Genomic DNA, 18,776 nt, shown 5'->3' on the forward strand with positions numbered 1-18,776 from the left:
AGTGGTCACAGAGTTCAGACCGCGTCTCTGTTCACTGACAGGAGCAATCCAACATCATCATTAAAGCACCAATCATAGCATGACTTTAGCGTTTCAGGCATCTTCATTGCCTAAAGCACTGAAATCGTTGTGATTGGCTGTTCAGAATTGAATTGAACAGACAGTCACAGTGATTGTAATTGCATGGGGGGGTCGGCAAAATCCATCAAGAAGACGAGTCCTGGAGCCATGCTGTCAGAATCAGCAGGCACCGTAATGTGATCACCATGCGTTCAGTCACGGTGCCACATTTACGCCAGGATGCCTCCATATGTTCAAGGTCGGGAACCATTTCCCAACCAGGTCATGAAGGGCTTAAAACCCTCTGAACATTTTGGCAGATAACATTTTATGATAAATTATATTTTATTAAAGTATTAAAAGTCTGTCCATGAGCTAATAACTCTGCAGAATCTAAAATGAAATATTGAAATGTTCATTTCACTTTATAAAATCTTTCTACATTTTCTTCTGTTCTTCATGTAAACAAATGAGAAGATTCTCATATTCTCAAATCAAATTAATAATAACAGCTTTAAATTTACATTTCACATTCTGATTAAAAATATGACGCTAGAGACAATATTAAAAAAATCTCTGAAGACTCAGACCTGGAACCTTGGCTCATACTTTGTATATATATATTCACTGCCGCTCGTATTCATGAACACAACATGACTATTATGCCGTCTAATGTTTAAGTCATTTTCCTCTAGATTTCTGCACAATAAAATTGAGATTAATAAAATAAACTGAAAGAGCAAAAAATATGTGTAAGTATTCTTTTGAAGAAATATTTAATAAATTCTAATAAAGTCTACTTAAGATTTATCTAAAAGTATATAGAACTATATTGTTTCTATAAAAATATAGACAAATGCGTTTTCAAACTTTTTTTTGCTTAACTCTTTCAAGATCCAGCAAATTTTGCACTTGGAGCTTTTTCTCTTATTCTTTCATGATCCATAACCTTGTTAGTTTTCTGTCAGCAGAGCCATGTAAGGGCTTGTTTTTTGTGGGACAAGTTGCAATTTTGAATGAAAACATTAGTTTTACCATAACTTTGTCAAGGGTGATGGAAGTAACCTGCGCTGGTGGACAAATGACAAGCCACAATAAAATGTCGGCTGATAGTTTAATGTCAACGCGTTTCAGAGTCACTCCATATCCTTCTTCAGGACTGCCACAATTGACAATTGCCTTTTTTTTCTTTTTTTAGGTTTGTTGAACCAGTTCTTCTTCTGCAAATCTTACTTTACATGTTAGGTAAACTATTCTAATCTCAGGAATTCTAAGTTTCTTTATACATTCAGCGGATGCTTAATGTTTCTTTTTACCTTCTTCTGGAATGAGTGGGTGGAGGACTTTAAAACCTTTTATGACTTCATCAGTTTGTTAGATTTTATTTATGAAGCTTGACCATTTTAGACCTTAGGATGTTTTATTTTGTGGTATAAATATATCCTTTAGAAGGTTTTTTCAAATATTTTTTACAGTACTTTTAAGCACTGCGGGATTATTTTCATATGTATTATAAGTATACAATAGATTGGAAAAGAAAAGTTAATGAAAATATATTTTAAAATTCTAGTTTATTTTTTTGGGGATGAAAACATTCAATAAAAAAAATATATTGTATTAATGTGTTTGCCACAAATATCTATTAACATACTTTTTGGGCATAAACGTATTTACATTTAAGAATTATAGAAAGTTACCTTTTATTTTTATACATTTCATGTTCAACTTGAGCTTTTTTGGAAAGGGCAAATGCTCTGGCGAAGATCAGTGAGTTTTGATTGCCTTATTTTAAGTGTATTTTGCTGACTAATTTTTATTTTCTGCTGCGGCCATCCAAATAATAATATGAGTCACATTACTATGAGACTCATTAACTTGTATTGCTTCAAAATCTAAACTAAGTGGTATCATCTAAAATTACTAAAATTCTCCTTACAAAAAAAAATAAAAAGGAGGACCACTGTAGCTAATAGAAATAATAATATATTGTACCTATTTATTTCGGTAGCATAACCAGTTTGTTCTACATGTTGGAGAATAATCTGACAGCGGTCATAGAGATTATCCTTTTAGGATTTCAAATCAGTCAAGAATTAGAAATATTTATTTTCTGTCTTCTCCTGGTGATTTACTGTGGGACAATATGTGGAAACCTCCTGATCATCACCCTGGTGTCCACCAGCAAGAACCTCCACACTCCAATGTACTTCTTCATCTCACAACTGTCCATCACTGACATCTTGGTGATCACAGATATTGTTCCCAATATGCTCCACGTCCTACTGAACAATGGGGCGACCATTACTTTTGTTGGCTGTATCACTCAGTTATATTTTTTAGGTGCTTCAGAATCAGTTGAATGTTTCCTCCTTGCTGTGATGTCATATGACCGATATGTGGCCATCTGTAAACCTCTACATTATAACGTTATCATGAAAAGTGGTCATTGTGTGATACTGACCATCATCTGTTGGGTATTTGGATTTTCTATTGTTTTGATTTACATAATAACTATTGCAAAACTAAACTATTGCGGGCCGAACATCATTGACCACTTATTCTGTGACTTTGTTCCCTTCCTAGAACTTGCCTGTTCTGACACCTATATTGTTCACTTGGAGGTTTATTTACTAAGTATTCCACTTCTCCTTATTCCTATCACAATCATTGTAGTGTCTTATACCTGTATAGTTTTGGCTATCTTAAGGATCTCATCCAGTACCGGGAGACAGAAAGCCTTCTCCACCTGTAGCTCCCACCTCATTGTGGTCTCCTTATTCTTCTGGACTATATTCAGTATCTATGTCGTCCCAACAAAAGGACAATTATCAATCATCAGTAAAATCATATCACTGCTATATACTGTCTTTACTCCTTTTTTTAACCCCATAATATACAGCCTGAGAAATAAAGACTTTATAAAAGCCATAAAAAAGCATGTTATAAGAATGTAGTCTAGAAAATACTAAATAATATTGTAAGTATCACTGAGGCTAGTCCAAGATACTCAGCCTAATTGTTCTACTCTGTTTTATAATGTTTCATGAGAAATTGTATAGTCTGAAGATGTGAAAAAATCTGACATTAGTTTTATTTTAATCCCTTACTGACATATAAAAAACTGATATGTCATATGCTAGCTCCCTGACTTTAATATGGGCTTACATGCTGATTTAATCAGCCATCATGTGTCTTCAACAGCCGGGGGCTATAAACATGTTAAATGCGGCTGTCAATCACTAACAGCGGCAATTTACACCCCCCTTTTGACCCATTAACCCCTTTTCAGCCCATGACATACTAATACGTGTCTGTGCCCTGGGACTTAAGAGCCTGACCCATATTAGTACATCATCGCAATCGCGCACCCACACAGGCTGTGCGGGCGCGATCGCTGCCAGGTGTCAGCTGATTGTCACAGTTGACACCCGGTACTATGTGCAGGGAGCGGTCCCGGACAGCTTCCAGCACATTAACCCCTGCAATGCTGCGATCAAAGTCGATCGCAGCATTGCGGAGGAAAAGGGAGGTGATCCGTATACTCACCTCCTCTTCCGGCCTCCAGCGCTATCTGCCGCGGCTTCCCGAGTGTTGCCATGACGACCCGATGTCGTCATGACAACATCCGGGTCACCAGGCAGCAGGAACACTATTTGGTCATGCGCAGTGCACGACCAAACAATATTCTCACTGTGCAGCGCTGACTGCCTGCATGGCACTGGGATGGTGCTCCATCCCTATGCTATGCAGGCGATCAGAATAAAAAAAGTGAAAGTCCCACAGTGGAACAAAGTAAAAAAGTGTAAAAACTCTCAGAAATTAAAATAAAAAATAAAAAAAATTGTAAAAATATTTGAAAAAAAATTTAAAAAAATAATCCACCAAAAATAAAAATATAATGTACCCATCAATAAATAATATTATGAAAAAAAAGCAAACAAACAATAAAAATTCACATGTTTGGTATCGCCGCATCTGGAACGACCTGACCTATAAAACTGTCCACTGGTTAACCCCTTCAGTGAACATGGTAAAAAATAAAAATAAAAAACGAAGCAAAAAACAATGCTTTATCATCATACTGCCAAACAAAAAATGGAATAACACGCAATCAAAAAGACGAATATAAATAAAAATGGTACCGCTGAAAACGTCATCTTGTCCTGAAAAAACAAGCTGCCATACAGCTCCATCATCCAAAAAAATCAAAAAGAAGTTATAGCTCTCAGAATAAAGCGATGCAAAAAAATTTTTTTTTCTATTAAATATCTTTTATTGTGTAAAAGCACCAAAACATAGAAAAATGATATAAATTTGGTACCGCTGTAAACGTACTGACCCAAAGAATAAAGCTGCCTTATCCATTTTACCACATGTGGAACAGAATAAAAAAAAAAAAAAAAACAATTCCTGAATTGTTGGTTCTTGTTTATTCTGCCTCCTAAAAATCAGAATAGAAAGCGATCAAAAAATGTCACGTGCCTGAAAATGGCACCAATAACAACGTCAACTCATCCCGCAAAAAACGAGCCGTTACATGACTGTCTGCCAAAATCTGGAAAAATTATAGCTCTCAAAATATGGCGATGCAAAAACTAGATTTTACAAAAAATGCGTCTTTTAGTGTGTGACAGCTGTCAATCATAAAAACCCCATATGATTCTGGTATCGCTGTAATCACACCGACCCGAAGAATAAAGTTGTTTAATCACTTATACCGCACGAGGAACGGCGTAAAAAAGAAACTCTCGGGTTAGGGTTGTGCTAGGGTTAGGGTTGTGCTAGGGTTAGGGCTGGGGTTGGGGTTAGGGTTGGGGTTAGGGTTGTGATGGGGTTGGGATTTTTTTCAAAAGTATGAAAAAAAGATGACGATATGGTGACTAGTGTTGAGCGCAAGTGCTCGCTACTTGAGTTTGCATCGGGTGCTCTGGTATGCATTTAGTATCGTGGGTATTTGAGTGAAATGCTCGAGTCTCCGCCCCATATGCTTCGTGGCCAAAAAAAACTTTGCGGGAAATGCCAGCCATGCACGAGTAATCCCTGCATGTTTTTTTGGGGGATGTCTAATAACCGTGAAACATGCACGGCAGGGACTCGAATATGTCACTCGAGCACACGCAGTACATGGCGCATACCTGAGTACCCAATGCAAACGAATATGTCACTCGAGCACACGCAGTACATGGCGCATACCTGAGTATCCAATGCAAACTCAAGTAGAGAGCACTTGCGCTCAAGACTAATGACAACTTATTCAATATGATGACCTAATGTTATCAAATTCTGGGTCATACCTCTGGGTTCAAAATTTTCACTATACCCCTTGATCAAATCCTTGAGGGGTCTAGTTTCCAATATGGGATCACTTGTGAGCGGTTTCCACTGTTTAGGCACATAGGGGCTCTCCAAACGCAACATGGTGTCCGCTAACAATTTGAGCCGATTTTCCATTCAATTTGTTAGCGGACACCATGTCGCTTTTGGAGAGCCCCTGTGTGCCTAAACATTAGAGCTCCCCCACAAGTGACCCCATTTTGGAAACTAGACACCCAAAGGCACCTATCTTGATGCATAATGAGCACTTGGAACCTCTAGGTGCTTTACAAATTGATTCGTAAAAATTAAAAAGTGGAAAAAAAATGCTTTTTCATTTTATGGATTAATTTGGGAAGCACCTGGGGGTTCAAAATGCTCACCACCCATCTAGATAAGTTCCCAGGGGTGTCTAGTTTCCAAAATAGGGTCACATGTGAGAGTTTTCCACTGTTTAGGCACATCAGGGGCTCTCCAAACGCAACATGGCGTCCGCTAATTATTCAAGCAGATTTTACAATCGAAAATTCAAATAGCACTCCTTCCCTTCCGAGCCCTGCCGTGTGCCCAATCAGTGGTTTTTCCCCACATTTGGAGTATCTCCATGCCCAGGGGAAATTGCACAACAAATTTTGGGTCCATTTTTTCCTGTTACCCCTAAGAAAATAAAAAAAATTGGGTCTAAAGTAACATTTTTTTGAAAAAAGTTAAATGTTCATTTTTTTCTTCCACATTCCAAAAATTCCTGTGAAGCACCTGAAGGGTTAATAAAGTTCTTGAATGTGGTTTTGAGCACCTTAAGGGGTGCAGTTTTTAGAATGGTGTCATTTTTGGGTATTTTCTGTAATAAAGACCCCTCAAAGTGACTTCAAATGTGATGTGGTCCCTAGAAAAATGGTTTTGTAAATTTTGTTGGAAAAATTAGAAATTGCTGGTCAATTTTAACCTTTATAGCTCCATAACAAAAAAAAATTTGCATTCCAAAATTGTGGTGATGTAAAGTACACATGTGGGAAATGTTATTTATTAAGTATTTTGTGTGACATATCTCTCTGATTTAAGGGTATAAAAATGAAAATTTTGAAAATTGCAAAATTTTCAACATTTTTGCCAAATTTCAGTTTTTTTCACGAATAAACGCAAGTGATATCGAAGAAATTTTAATACAATCATGAAGTACAATATGTTATGAAAAACATTCTAAGAATCAGGGGGATCTTTTGAAGCGTTCCAGAGTGATTACCTCATAAATTGACAGTGGTCAGATTTGTAAAAATTTGCCTGGTCATTAACGTGCAAACCACCTTGGGTTGTAAAGGGGTTAAAAATAAAGCAAAAATAAAAAAAAAAATTAAATCAATAAAAATATAAAATAAAGTAATCCTATTGATAAACAGCATAACAAAAAAAATCAAAATGACACATTTTTTAGCAATAAAATGTAATGAGAAGCGATCAAAACATTATGTCTGCCCCAAAATTGTATCAGTAAAAAGTTAGCTCATACTGCAAATAAACCCTCAGACAGCTCCAGATTCAGAAAATTGAAAGTGTTTTGGGTCTCAGAAAATGACGAAAATTAATATTTTTTTTAACAATTTCTGAATTTTTTTCAGCACTTAGGTAAAAACAAACTATACCTATTTGGTATCTATGTAATCGTACAGACCTGGAGAATCACATTGCGAGGTCAGTTTTACAGTAAAATGCACATGGTAAATGAAAAAAACAAAAATCCATTGTGCAATAGCACAGATACAGGTAAATGCCATAGCACTCATAGAGATCCAAGTGATATGCCTATTTATTAATGCAGCATGTGTCTCTATAGAAGAGGGACAACATTTTGGTCAACAGTCCTTTATCACGGCCAGTGGATGGGGTCAGACAGGTTATTGCTGCAGGACTGTGCATATTAATAAATATGTATATCACCTTTATCATTACCTGTATCTCTATTACCTCTGGGCAGCAAACATGTTCCTCGGAGTGCCGCCATATCTTCCCCAATGGAAAATTTGGGGTCTAAAAAGTGTCCTTTTGCTAACAGGAAAACACCAGGTCACTTCTGGTCTCTTGAGGTTGCAATTATTCTTTCATGCATTAAGCTTTCATTGATGATGCTTTTGACACTTCAAGCCTTCTCTAGTACAGGGTGACATTCCAGTCTTCCTCAATTTGTCCCAGATACCCTTAGCGATTAAATACAACTAATAAGCAACATTCCTACAGACTTACTGTATGTTGAATATAGTCTGCACCCCCACCCTTACTATCTCCGAACACCTACAACTCAAAAATAGTTATAGAATCAACTTTTTAGTTAATAGAAATGCTGGTGCACGATAGCCCCCGGACTAGACTGCTACAACTCCCTTCTCTATGGCCAATCATCTAACACTTTTGTGTGACTTCAGTCAATCTTTACCTCTGCTTCATGGGTTGGTCAGTGCTGGTGTGAAAAGCAGGAACACAGATTTTATCGTTGGACGGCGAAAAACAATCGTAAGCCGCACTGCACAGTCCTGGGCCTTATTCATACTGAAGGGTCAGTGGATGTTTGCTGATCACACAATCTGGTGAAGATAAAACCATCCTTATGGACTATGTCCAAGGAATCAGAGTTGTTCGGGGTTAAATCTGAAAAAGTAGAAAGAAAATCAACCAGTTAATATTGTGAAAAAAGCGTGACCACAAAACAGATTTTTGGGTTTAGTTTCTTGTTTTTGTTTTTACAGTCTCGTTGTATGGTAGAAATGACCTGGCAACAAGAATCTTCATGTGACTATGATGACAGTTGTACAGTCTTTTTATTATTTTATATGTTTAAATACAATCACACAATCTGAAAAAATCTGCATAGAGCAGTAAAGAATATGCTAATTAGAATTTTTTATAATTTGTTCTTTTACCCGGAGAAAGGAATTGAAAGTGATATGAATTTTCAGTTTGATTTTTTTTAAGATATTTTATTAAACTTTTTCAAATTCTACACTCTACTTTTTAGTTCCATGGGGGACTTAAACCTGTGATCATTTGATAAATGGTGGTCTTCTAAAATAAGAATTGCAATATTCAATAAAAATAAGAGTCTGCTATGAAGCCCATTTGGTGGCTAGGGAGTACACGATGGGCTTCATAGTAGAACGGCTTCACAGGATGGGTACATGATGGGCTTCACAGGAGAACCAAGTTGGCCTTCAACAAACCTCGCTACATTGGCAACACATTGGTGTCCATGTTCTCATTGAGGGGGACACTGGGCACCAAAACAGAATGCTAGGTTCAAAGACTTAAATACCTCTGTCAGTGATTGACAGCATCATTTAAGGGATTAAAAAGCAATTTTCAATGCTAACTTCAATCATTTTCGCTAAAGGCAGGGTTGGCTATATAACAAAGGCATCATCTCTCCTGTGTGGAGCAGACTTATCATCTCCAAACACCCTGACCACTCCAGGATTGTGAAATATATTATGGAACATGATGGTAAAATTTGGAAAAATATTTTATTATGAACAACGCAACTGTGATAATTGATGTAAATTACATGCAATTTATTTTATGCTATGTATATGACTGATTTTCATCTGATCTCTCAGGGAAAATAAACAAACAGGTTTGTAGAGTGGACAGAAAATTATAACAGTAATTGAGGAGATATTTATGTACAGTACAGACCAAAAGTTTGGACACACCTTCTCATTTAAAGATTTTTCTGTATTTTCATAATTTTGAAAATTGTACATTCACACTGAAGGCATCAAAACTATGAAATAACACATGTGGAATTATATACTTAACAAAAAAGTGTAAAACAACTGAAAATATGTCTCATATTCTAGGTTCTTCAAAGTAGCCACCTTTTGCTTTGATGACAGATTAAAAGTAACAAATCCATGAATGTACAGAAAGTCCAGCGATAATATGCACATATGGTTATTATATTTCAAATTTTAGATCATATATATCATTAATAGCAATCTCCATCATCAGGGAATTTAACAATCAATTCCTACGTTATAGTAAAAGTATAGCATACACATTTATCACAATAGATCAAAATATTAGATTAATTCATTTGTATAGTAACCTATCTGAAATAGGTCAGAGAGTTGAAATATGAGCAATTATATCATAGACCAATACATAGACATCTGTACATACAGTAACCATACATATTTGCCATTGCTCATAAACCCGCACTGTCTCATACCCCAATGCGTTTCGCGTTCTGCTTCGTCGGGGGGTACAGAGGCAGTGTCCTCCCTGGATATTTATAGCAAAAATATATGCAGGTCACCTGTGAACCCCATGTTTTTCGGCGCGCGCACACCGTTCATTGCGCGTCATCCTCCCACGACCGGTGTGCCGGAAGTCGGACTGCGCATGTCCGCAACCCTATATCCGATAGGATGCCGGGCGGTGGAGGAGAGGCCAGTAATGACTCGGCACACACCACACGGGTGTTTTTGAGGGATTGTTTCCAATCCTACTATACCAACACTGTATCTCCTCCAGAAGGTTCATAAAGATATTATTGAACCTCCGAGACGACCAATAGTATCCGGTAAAAATGGACTATGCGAACCCGTATGTAAATTTCTTGACTACTATCTTAAGCCACTTGTGCAGAATTTGCCATCATATATTAAGGACTCAACAGATCTGTTGGTCAGACTCCAGGATTTGACGCTCGAGCACGACATAATCATGGCAACCGCGGACATTGAGTCCCTTTTTACATCAATCAATGATGAGGATGGCTTGACGGCAGTTAAATTTTTCCTGGAGCTGACCAACATACATCGTCAATTGATAGAGCTACTTCTTCAATTGTTATGTTATATCCTTACACATAATTTTTTCCTTTCTAAGGATAGAATATACCTTCAGGAGAGGGGCACGGCTATGGGGGCGTCATGTGTGCCTTCATATGCATGCCTCTTCCTGGGGTATTGGGAACATGGCATTGAGTACCCTGATAATGAAGATGGAGCGGTCCATATGTGGGTCCACTTCATAGATGATCTTTTTTTGATCTGGCAAGGTGGTGAATACCAATTACATTGTTTTTTTGATTAACTAAACAGCAACAAACGAAACATATGACTGACATATTCTCTGAGCCCTGATAAAATTTAATTTCTTGATTTACAAATCAAAAAGGGGATTGATGGTAAAATGCAAACTGATATATACAGAATAAAAACTGCAGTCAATTCTCTTTTGAGTGCCAAATCCTCTCACCCCCCAAGTGATTAAATCTATCCCTACGGGGCAATTTCATCGAACTCGGAGAGTATGTTCCTCTGATGTTTTGTTTGAAAATCAAGGCTAGGGAACTACAAAAACTATTTAAAGCCCGTAACTGCAATAATGATACTATTCAACAGGGCTACACCAGAGCAGCAGCAACTCCAATGGACCAACTTTTGAGAAATAAACCTCAGAAAAAGGATGAACAAGGAAGAATGATTACCCCGTACCATGCTCATTGGAGGGAAATGTCCGCAATACTTGATAGATACTGGCCAGTCCTGTTGTCGGACCCCATCCTTAAAAATATAATTTCTTCAAAGCCTCTGATAACCCCAAAGAGATCCCAAAATTTAAATGATATGCTAGTTAGAAGTCACTACATACCACCCCCTACGGAAGGGTCTATTTTTGGCTCTAAATATCCTAAATAGGGTTGTTATTATTGTGGCTCTTGCAGTGCGTGCTCTCAAGTAGACAGAGCCTTTGACTTTCATAATTCCTCCAATACACATACTTACAAAATCCTTCATCGGATTACCTGTCGCTCTACAGATATTATCTATTGGGCAATATGCCCTTGCAATCTGATCTATGTGGGATTAACTTCTAGAGAGTTTCGTGTGAGAATTCTGGAACATTTACGCAATATTAAAAATGCTGCGAAAATTACTACTACAGAACAAATAGCGAAGCTCAAAAACATCCCTAAACACTTTCGAGAGTCCCACAATTGTAATTGGCGTTTTCTACAATTTAGAGCAATTGACCAAATCCGATTAGGTGTAAGGGGCGGTGATGTTAATAATTTATTATACAAAACGGAGGCAAAATGGATTACCGTCCTCAATACTATAAAACCAAAAGGGCTAAATGATTCAGTGAGCTTTGCCTCATTTCTGCGTTAAATCCTGACATTGCTGTGCCTGTGTCTATGCCACTATGCAAATAATTATAAATGTTTTTCCTGGGCTAAATGCATATTTGACAAGATATACCATTATACTAAATGTGATAATTTCATATAATAGATTTGCTGTATTTCTAATTTGTACCTTATTATATTTTTACTTGAACAAGCTCCCCTTCTTATTTGCAAAATAACGGACTTGCATTTGGACTTAATGTGAATCATCACACAAGTTTGAGATGATTTAATGAATCCTGCTTTGAGCAGGGGGTTGGACCAGATGACCCAGGAGGTCCCTTCCAACTCTACATTCTATGATTCTATGATTCTATGAAACCACTGAAGCTACTGTCGTCTGTCTGCAATAATTGGATTGTCATGTAATTTAATGTTTCAATCTTGTTATCTATTTGTATAAGGGAACAATGGGCAAATTTGCACTCACTTAAAATGGTGCTGGTTACTCCCCGTGTGATGCACTTGCGCGCCGTGTCATTCCTGGCCTCTCCTCCACCGCCCGGCATCCTATCGGATATCGGGTTGCGGACATGCGCAGTCCGACTTCAGGGACGCCGGCCGTGGGAGGATGTCGCTCAATGAACGGTGTGCGCGCGCCGAAAAACATGGGGTTCACAGGCGACCTGCATATATTTTTGCTATAAATATCCAGGGAGGACACTGCCTCTGTACCCCCCGATGAAGCAGAATGCGAAAAGCGCGTTTGGTGTACGAGGCAGTGCGGGTTTATGAGCAATGGCAAATGGTCTGCATGATTACTATATGTACAGATGTCTATGTATTGGTCTATGATATAATTGTCCATATTTCAACTCTCTGACCTGTTTCAGATAGGTTACTATACAAATGAATTAATCTAATATTTTAATCTATTGTGATAAATGTGTATGCTATAATTTTACTATAACGTAAGAATTGATTGTTAAATTCCCTGATGATGGAGATTGCTATTAATGATATATATGATCTAAAATTTGAAATATAACAACTAGTGTTGAGCCACCCCCGTAGTGTTCGAGTTCGGTTCGGTTCGTCGAACACCCGTGTGTTCGCCGAACTGTTCGTCGAACACTTTCGAACACCGTTAAAACCAATGGCAGGCAAACAAAAACACATAGAAACACATAGAAAACACCTTCAAAGGTGTCCAAAAGCTGACAAACTGCTCAGAAGACACAACTAACACATGGAAAAGTGACAAGTACATATAGTCATGCAAAAAGAAAAGAGGTGGAGGAGTAAAAGGAGGGGGAGACACAGATATAGGCATGTCATGCCCTTCTAAAATCCAAAAAGTGAGAAGCCGACACGGCCAGTCCGTTCCTGCCTGTGCCACCTCTGTGTGGCCGGGTTTGTGCCAGAGCCGCGGTGGACCCTGACGGCCAGCCCCCCTATCCCAATACTGGTGCCTGTCCGCCGGTGGGTCGAGGCCCCCCACGGTGGGGGGGGGGAGTAACATCTGCAGAAGAAAGACCATCTTCCAGCCAAACTAAAATGTCGACTTCTTTTCGTGGACAATGTGATACGATCCCAATCTTACGGACACGCATATCGCTACAAATTCTAGATGAGGCACAAAAACAGCAGGTGCTTCAACGGATATCAAGTGCTCCTTCAAGTGGGCTCTCCATCACCTCAATTTCAACATCACAAATACTCCAGTCCTCAGAGGTGTCACCCCAATCGCACTTGCTTCCTCACAGCTCCCAAGTCTCCAGCTGCCCGTCTGAGTATGGGGTAACACAGATGGCTGAGTCTGCCCAGCTGTTTACTCATACTATAGCCTGGGAAACGGAGGTCTGCTCCAGAGCTTCTGTTAATCCAGATGAGGAAATGATCTGATCCGATGCCCAGAATCTTTATAAGTTGGATCCAGGACCAGATGAAGAAGGTTCTGAGCATAATGTAGACCCTTGTTCCCAAACTGTAACTCCTGTTGGTGGAGACAATGATGAAGACGATGATGAGACTCAAATACCTGATTGGAGCGACAACTTGACTTTTCGGTCAGGGCAGGAAGAGGTTGGCTCTGAGGGCGACGGGTGTGATAACACACAGGGTGATGATGACGAGGTTGGAGATCCCACTTACTGTCAACCCACAGTCAGACAGTCGATGAGGTCAGCAGAGGAGGTGGAGGAGGATGTGACTAGCCCTGGGGATGGGGATGACTCGGTACCCGGGCATTTGCCTGGCCTTGGGGATGTCGCGGAGGTCGGCTCCCTGGCCCGTACCCTGGGGTCTCTCTTTAAAAGGGTGGATAATTGTTAATTTTATAAGAGTTCATGACGCCACCTGTGGTATCTGGTGACAAGCACCAGCGCTGCAGCAGTCCACTGAGGCCGGTGATAAGGCAGCTCGATGGTATAACTCCCCACAGGTGGAGCTAGGTCTCAGGGCAGCGTATGCAGGGGGAATACAGGACAGGCGAGACCCAGCTGGGTCAGAGCAGGAACGGGAACGGGCACGGTAGTCACTTCAGTACCTTTTACTGGTAGAAATTCAGGCACATCCCGGAGCACTGTAGGGTGAAGGGTGCATATCAGGATCCTCCCCAATGAGCGGGTGTAGGGCCTCCTGTTTCTTGCCTCTGCGTAGTAAGTTTCTGACCTGCCTGGAGCTAGGCCTAACTTTGTCTCTGTCCTGCGCTGGCTGACCTTGTGGTAGGGCCTTCTCTTGGAGTTCACGCTCCCAGTATGCGGGGTCTAAGCGTCTTCTGGCTCTGTTACATATCAGCACCTTAGCGATCCTGGGACTTGTAGTTCTCCAGGGATTCCGGTTATGCCTTACTGGGTCATAGAGATACCGGTAAGCTCGGATCCTGTGTCCGGTAAATGATTCGGGGTGAGCTGGTTAAGCTCCTCTGCCCCTTATGTACTAACTCGCCACTCGCCTTTGGCTTACTCGGGCCCTCACTAGGCTATACACACTAACGGCAGCTTGACGCGCTTCACTGATCTTACGGCACTGGCACACCTTAAGCTCTATCTGGGCTCCCTGAATCTAGCAAACAGGGGCCTCGTGCTCCACTGCTGAACTATTAACTGCGTTCTCTAGACTAGACTGAGCTCCACTGCAGACTGACCTCTCTTAGGCTTCTCTACTGCAGGAACTCTTCAGAGGAACTGAACTGCCTAGCTCCACCTTCCCTATTTATATCCCTAACAGGCTCCCTCTGCTGGTCTGAGATGGAAGGTGGAGATGTGTGAATGTTTATGGGGGCCTCTTGTGGAGGATTCCATCAATGCACTCTTGTAGGATCTGTGATACCAAGCGCAGCGGGGCATCACAGATGCTATTGACGACGAGGTTAGGTTGCGCCTTCCTGAACAGAGACGGAGTACTGGAAGCACATCAACAACTGCATCCTCAACCACAACTCTGCCTTTGACCACAAGTCGTGGTGGCTCTTCAGGTCACATGGGCTCTAAGCCTTGCATAGCCTGGGCATTTATTCAGATCGATAAGGATGACCCAACTCGTGTTATCTGTAATATTTGTCAGCAAAAGCTAAGTAGAGGCCAAAAAATACATAGTTTGAGTACTACATGCATGTACCGTCACATGGATATGAAGCATAAGTTGCAGTGGGAAGCTCACTGTGCTACAATGCAGCCTAGCCGGCTGGGCCAACCACCGTCTGCCCCATCTTGTGCATCCGCAGCCTCTTCATCCTCTGTGACTGGGGGGACAGCAGTCACACATGTTTTTGGACGCAGACCTGCCACCTCTTTACCCGCAACAGCCAGTGTGATTGGCAGGTCATCAGTTCATTGGGAAGTGGAAACACCTGCTAGTGTTGAGCGCTCTCCGACATCGAGAGCACCACCTTTGGATCAAGTCAACCTAACATGTCCGCCTGCATCTTCCTCACAGACCGGCAGTTACCGGGGACACCCTACTCAACACCGTCTAAGCACAACAGCCAGCCCTCGGTCCCTCAGATGTGGAAAAGTAAAAAAACATTTCCTCCTAGCCATGAGAAAGCTAAGAGGTTGAATTTCACCATCTGCAAGCTGTTGGCTACAGAAATGCTGCCTTTCCACCTGGAGGACACAGAGGATTTTCAAGACCTTATGTCCGTCACAGTGCCCCAGTACCAGATGCCCAGTCGGCACTACTTCTCAAAGAAAGGTGTGCCTGCGCTCCACTAGCATGTCGCACACAACATCACCGCTTCTTTGAGAAGCTCTGTGTGTGACAGGGTGCACTTCACCACAGACACTTGGACGAGAAGGCATGGACAGGGGCGTTACATGTCGCTGGCTGGGCACTGGGTAACTATGGTGACAGCAGGACAAGGGGCTGCTGTCAAAGTCTTACCGTCCCCACGAGTTGTGTGTTAATCCTCTTTATCTCGAACTTCCTCCACTGCTTCTGCCTCCTCAACCTCCTCTCGGTCCTTCAACTGCACCCAAAGCCTGTCTGGTAATGCCACCTGCTTTCTAACTGCGCAGAAGGAATCCTGCACACCTCCTTACTATGCTGGCAGCAGGGCTCAACGCATCAGTGTTTACTTTGAAATGTCTGGGAAATGTGAGTCACACAGCTGAGGAGTTTTGGTCAGCTCTGGAGACCCAGTTTCATGAAAGGTTGTCTCCACTGGACCTGCAACCACGGAAGGCCATGTGCGACAATGCTGCAAACCTGGGTGCGGCACTTCGCCGGGGCAATGTCACACACGTGCCTTGTATGGCTCACGTGTTGAACCTGGTTGTCCAGCAATTTTTAGCCCACTATCCCGGACTAGATGGCCTTCTGCAGTGTGCACGGTCGCTGTGTGCTCACTTCCGCCGTTCGCATCCCGCAGTTCAACGACTTACATCTCTACAGAAGTCGTTGGGCCTGCCAGTTCAACGGCTGAAATGCGATGTGCCGACACGGTGGAATTCAACTCTGCACATGTTGCAGCGACTGTGGCAGCACCGACAAGCCCTGGTGCAATACGTTCTGACGTATAGCCTGGGCCAACGAGATCCAGAGGTGGGGCAAATCACGCTGGAGGAGTGGTCTCAGATCAGGGACCTATGCACCCTTCTGCACAGTCTTGAAATGGCGACGAAGATGTTTAGTGCTGACGATGCCATTATCAGCATGACTATTACGGTGATTTACATGCTGCAGCACATGTTAAACAGAATTCGGAGTCAGGTGGTGGGACAAGAGGAGGTGGAGGAAGTAGAGGAGGAGGAGTCGTATGCGGAAGGGATAACATCTCCAAGGTCCAGACGGTTGGCAGCACCAAGGCGGCAGGCATGGGAGGGTGGGGGAGAGGGATTAACCAGGGCGCATGGTAGCAGCCAAACTGTTGAGGAAGGTGCAGGAGCCGAGGAAGAAGTGGAGGACGAACTGGCAATGGGCATGGAAGACTCATCAGATGAGGGAGACCTTGATCACATTTCTGTTGTGCGAGGTTGGAGGGAGAGGGCAGAGGAAGGAAGCATGATTCTTACCTCGCTACCAACACAACAAGGACTTGGTCCTTCTGGATGCGCAAGACACATGAGTAGAGATGAGCGTTGTTCTACTCGAACTGTTCGCCAATCTCAAATTCGAGCTGTTTTGGGCGGTGTTCGAGCCGTTCGGCGAACACGAACAATTTGATAAAAATTCGGCTGTTCGAGGTTATGTTCGATAACTGTTCGTGCACCAAAATCATAACTGGATTTTTTCTCAGTAATGATGAAAATTAATGTTAATACGCAGTTTGAGTGTACAGCGGGGTGGGGGGAGGGGCAGGGGATGGATCTCTGCAGGAACAATGAAGATCTCCATTTTTTTTTCTCTTTCCCGCATTTGCAGTGGGGAGGTGCAATCTGTCAGCCTATCAGCAGCGCACACACGGAGCGAAGTGCTTTTTTTCACACAAGCAAGGGCATGTGTCATTGGCAGTGTATGTCACATGTCCTTGCCCTATAAGACCAAGCCATTTTCCCCGTCGCCACCATTTTCTCACTGCTGCAGCTGCGTGTTAGACGGCACCGCTGTTGCTGTGTGCGCTATACCTTGTTAATTTCAAGCCAATTTTCGCACAAATATACAGATAGCTTAGGAGTAGGGAATAGTTGTGATTGCAGTCCTTTTAAGGACTAGGTTACAGCATTTCCTACGACTTTTATCAGGGAGGTCTGTGCTCTTAAATAGATAGATTGTGGGAGTAAAGACTAATTGTAATTGGAGTCCTTTTCAGGACTAGGTTACATCAGTTCCTATCAGTTTTTGCCAGGCAGGTCTGTGCCAGTGCTGTGCAAGTTTTTTTCACAGCATTTGGCTGAATCTAGCAAAGCTAATCCTTTTTGGCCTATTGCAGAGTGTGTTAGTCAGTGGAGTAGCCTATCTGGGTTGCAAGATATACCACCTGTGTATAGAATACCAATTTTTTTACTGCACCTAGTGAAGTAAAATCTTTTGGGCATAGCATCATTCTATTAGTCCATCTATACTGACCTCCATCAGGTTGCAAACTGAATATAATTTTTTTCTGCATCTACCTCTGAAAAAATATTTGGCCTTCTAGCAGTGTGTCGGACTTTCTCTATTAGTCCATCTATACTGACCTCCATCAGGTTGCAAATTAAAAATAATTTTTATCTGCATCTACAGTACCTCTGAAAAAATATTTGGGCTTCTAGCTGTGTGTGGGACTTGTTGTATTAGTCCATCTATACTGACCTCCATCAGGTTGCAAACTGAATATATTTTTTTCTGCATCTACCTCTGAAAAAATATTGGGCTTCTAGCTGTGTGTGGGACTTGTTGTATTAGTCCATCTATACTGACCTCCATCAGGTTGCAAACTGAATATATTTTTTTCTGCATCTACCTCTGAAAAAATATTGGGCTTCTAGCTGTGTGTGGGACTTGTTGTATTAGTCCATCTATACTGACCTCCATCAGGTTGCAAACTGAATATATTTTTTTCTGCATCTACCTCTGAAAAAATATTGGGCTTCTAGCTGTGTGTGGGACTTGTTGTATTAGTCCATCTATACTGACCTCCATCAGGTTGCAAACTGAATATATTTTTTTCTGCATCTACCTCTGAAAAAATATTGGTCTTTTAGCTGTGCGTGGGACTTGTTGTATTAGTCCATCTATACTGACCTCCATCAGGTTGCAAACTGAATATATTTTTTTCTGCATCTACCTCTGAAAAAATATTGGGCTTCTAGCTGTGTGTGGGACTTGTTGTATTAGTCCATCTATACTGACCTCA

The 18,776-nt window shown here is 41.3% G+C and overlaps 1 protein-coding gene across 1 annotated transcript; it reads left to right on the top strand.

Moving 5' to 3' along the window:
• Nucleotides 1-2,087: 2,087 nt before the first annotated feature.
• LOC141165439 (olfactory receptor 11L1-like) lies at nucleotides 2,088-3,014 on the top strand. Its single transcript, XM_073651039.1, has one exon. It carries the CDS (start codon nucleotides 2,088-2,090, stop codon nucleotides 3,012-3,014), a length of 927 nt encoding a protein of 308 aa, XP_073507140.1.
• Nucleotides 3,015-18,776: the final 15,762 nt, after the last annotated feature.

This window comes from Phyllobates terribilis, unplaced genomic scaffold, assembly GCF_046119375.1.
Source record: "Phyllobates terribilis strain yellow unplaced genomic scaffold, ASM4611937v1 Scaffold_11__3_contigs__length_659146591, whole genome shotgun sequence".
Lineage (NCBI taxonomy): Eukaryota > Metazoa > Chordata > Amphibia > Anura > Dendrobatidae > Phyllobates > Phyllobates terribilis.

Excerpts from the sequence above, each read along its gene's own strand:
- LOC141165439 (XM_073651039.1), top strand. The coding sequence starts at position 2,088 with ATGTTGGAGAATAATCTGACAGCGGTCATAGAGATTATCCTTTTAGGA.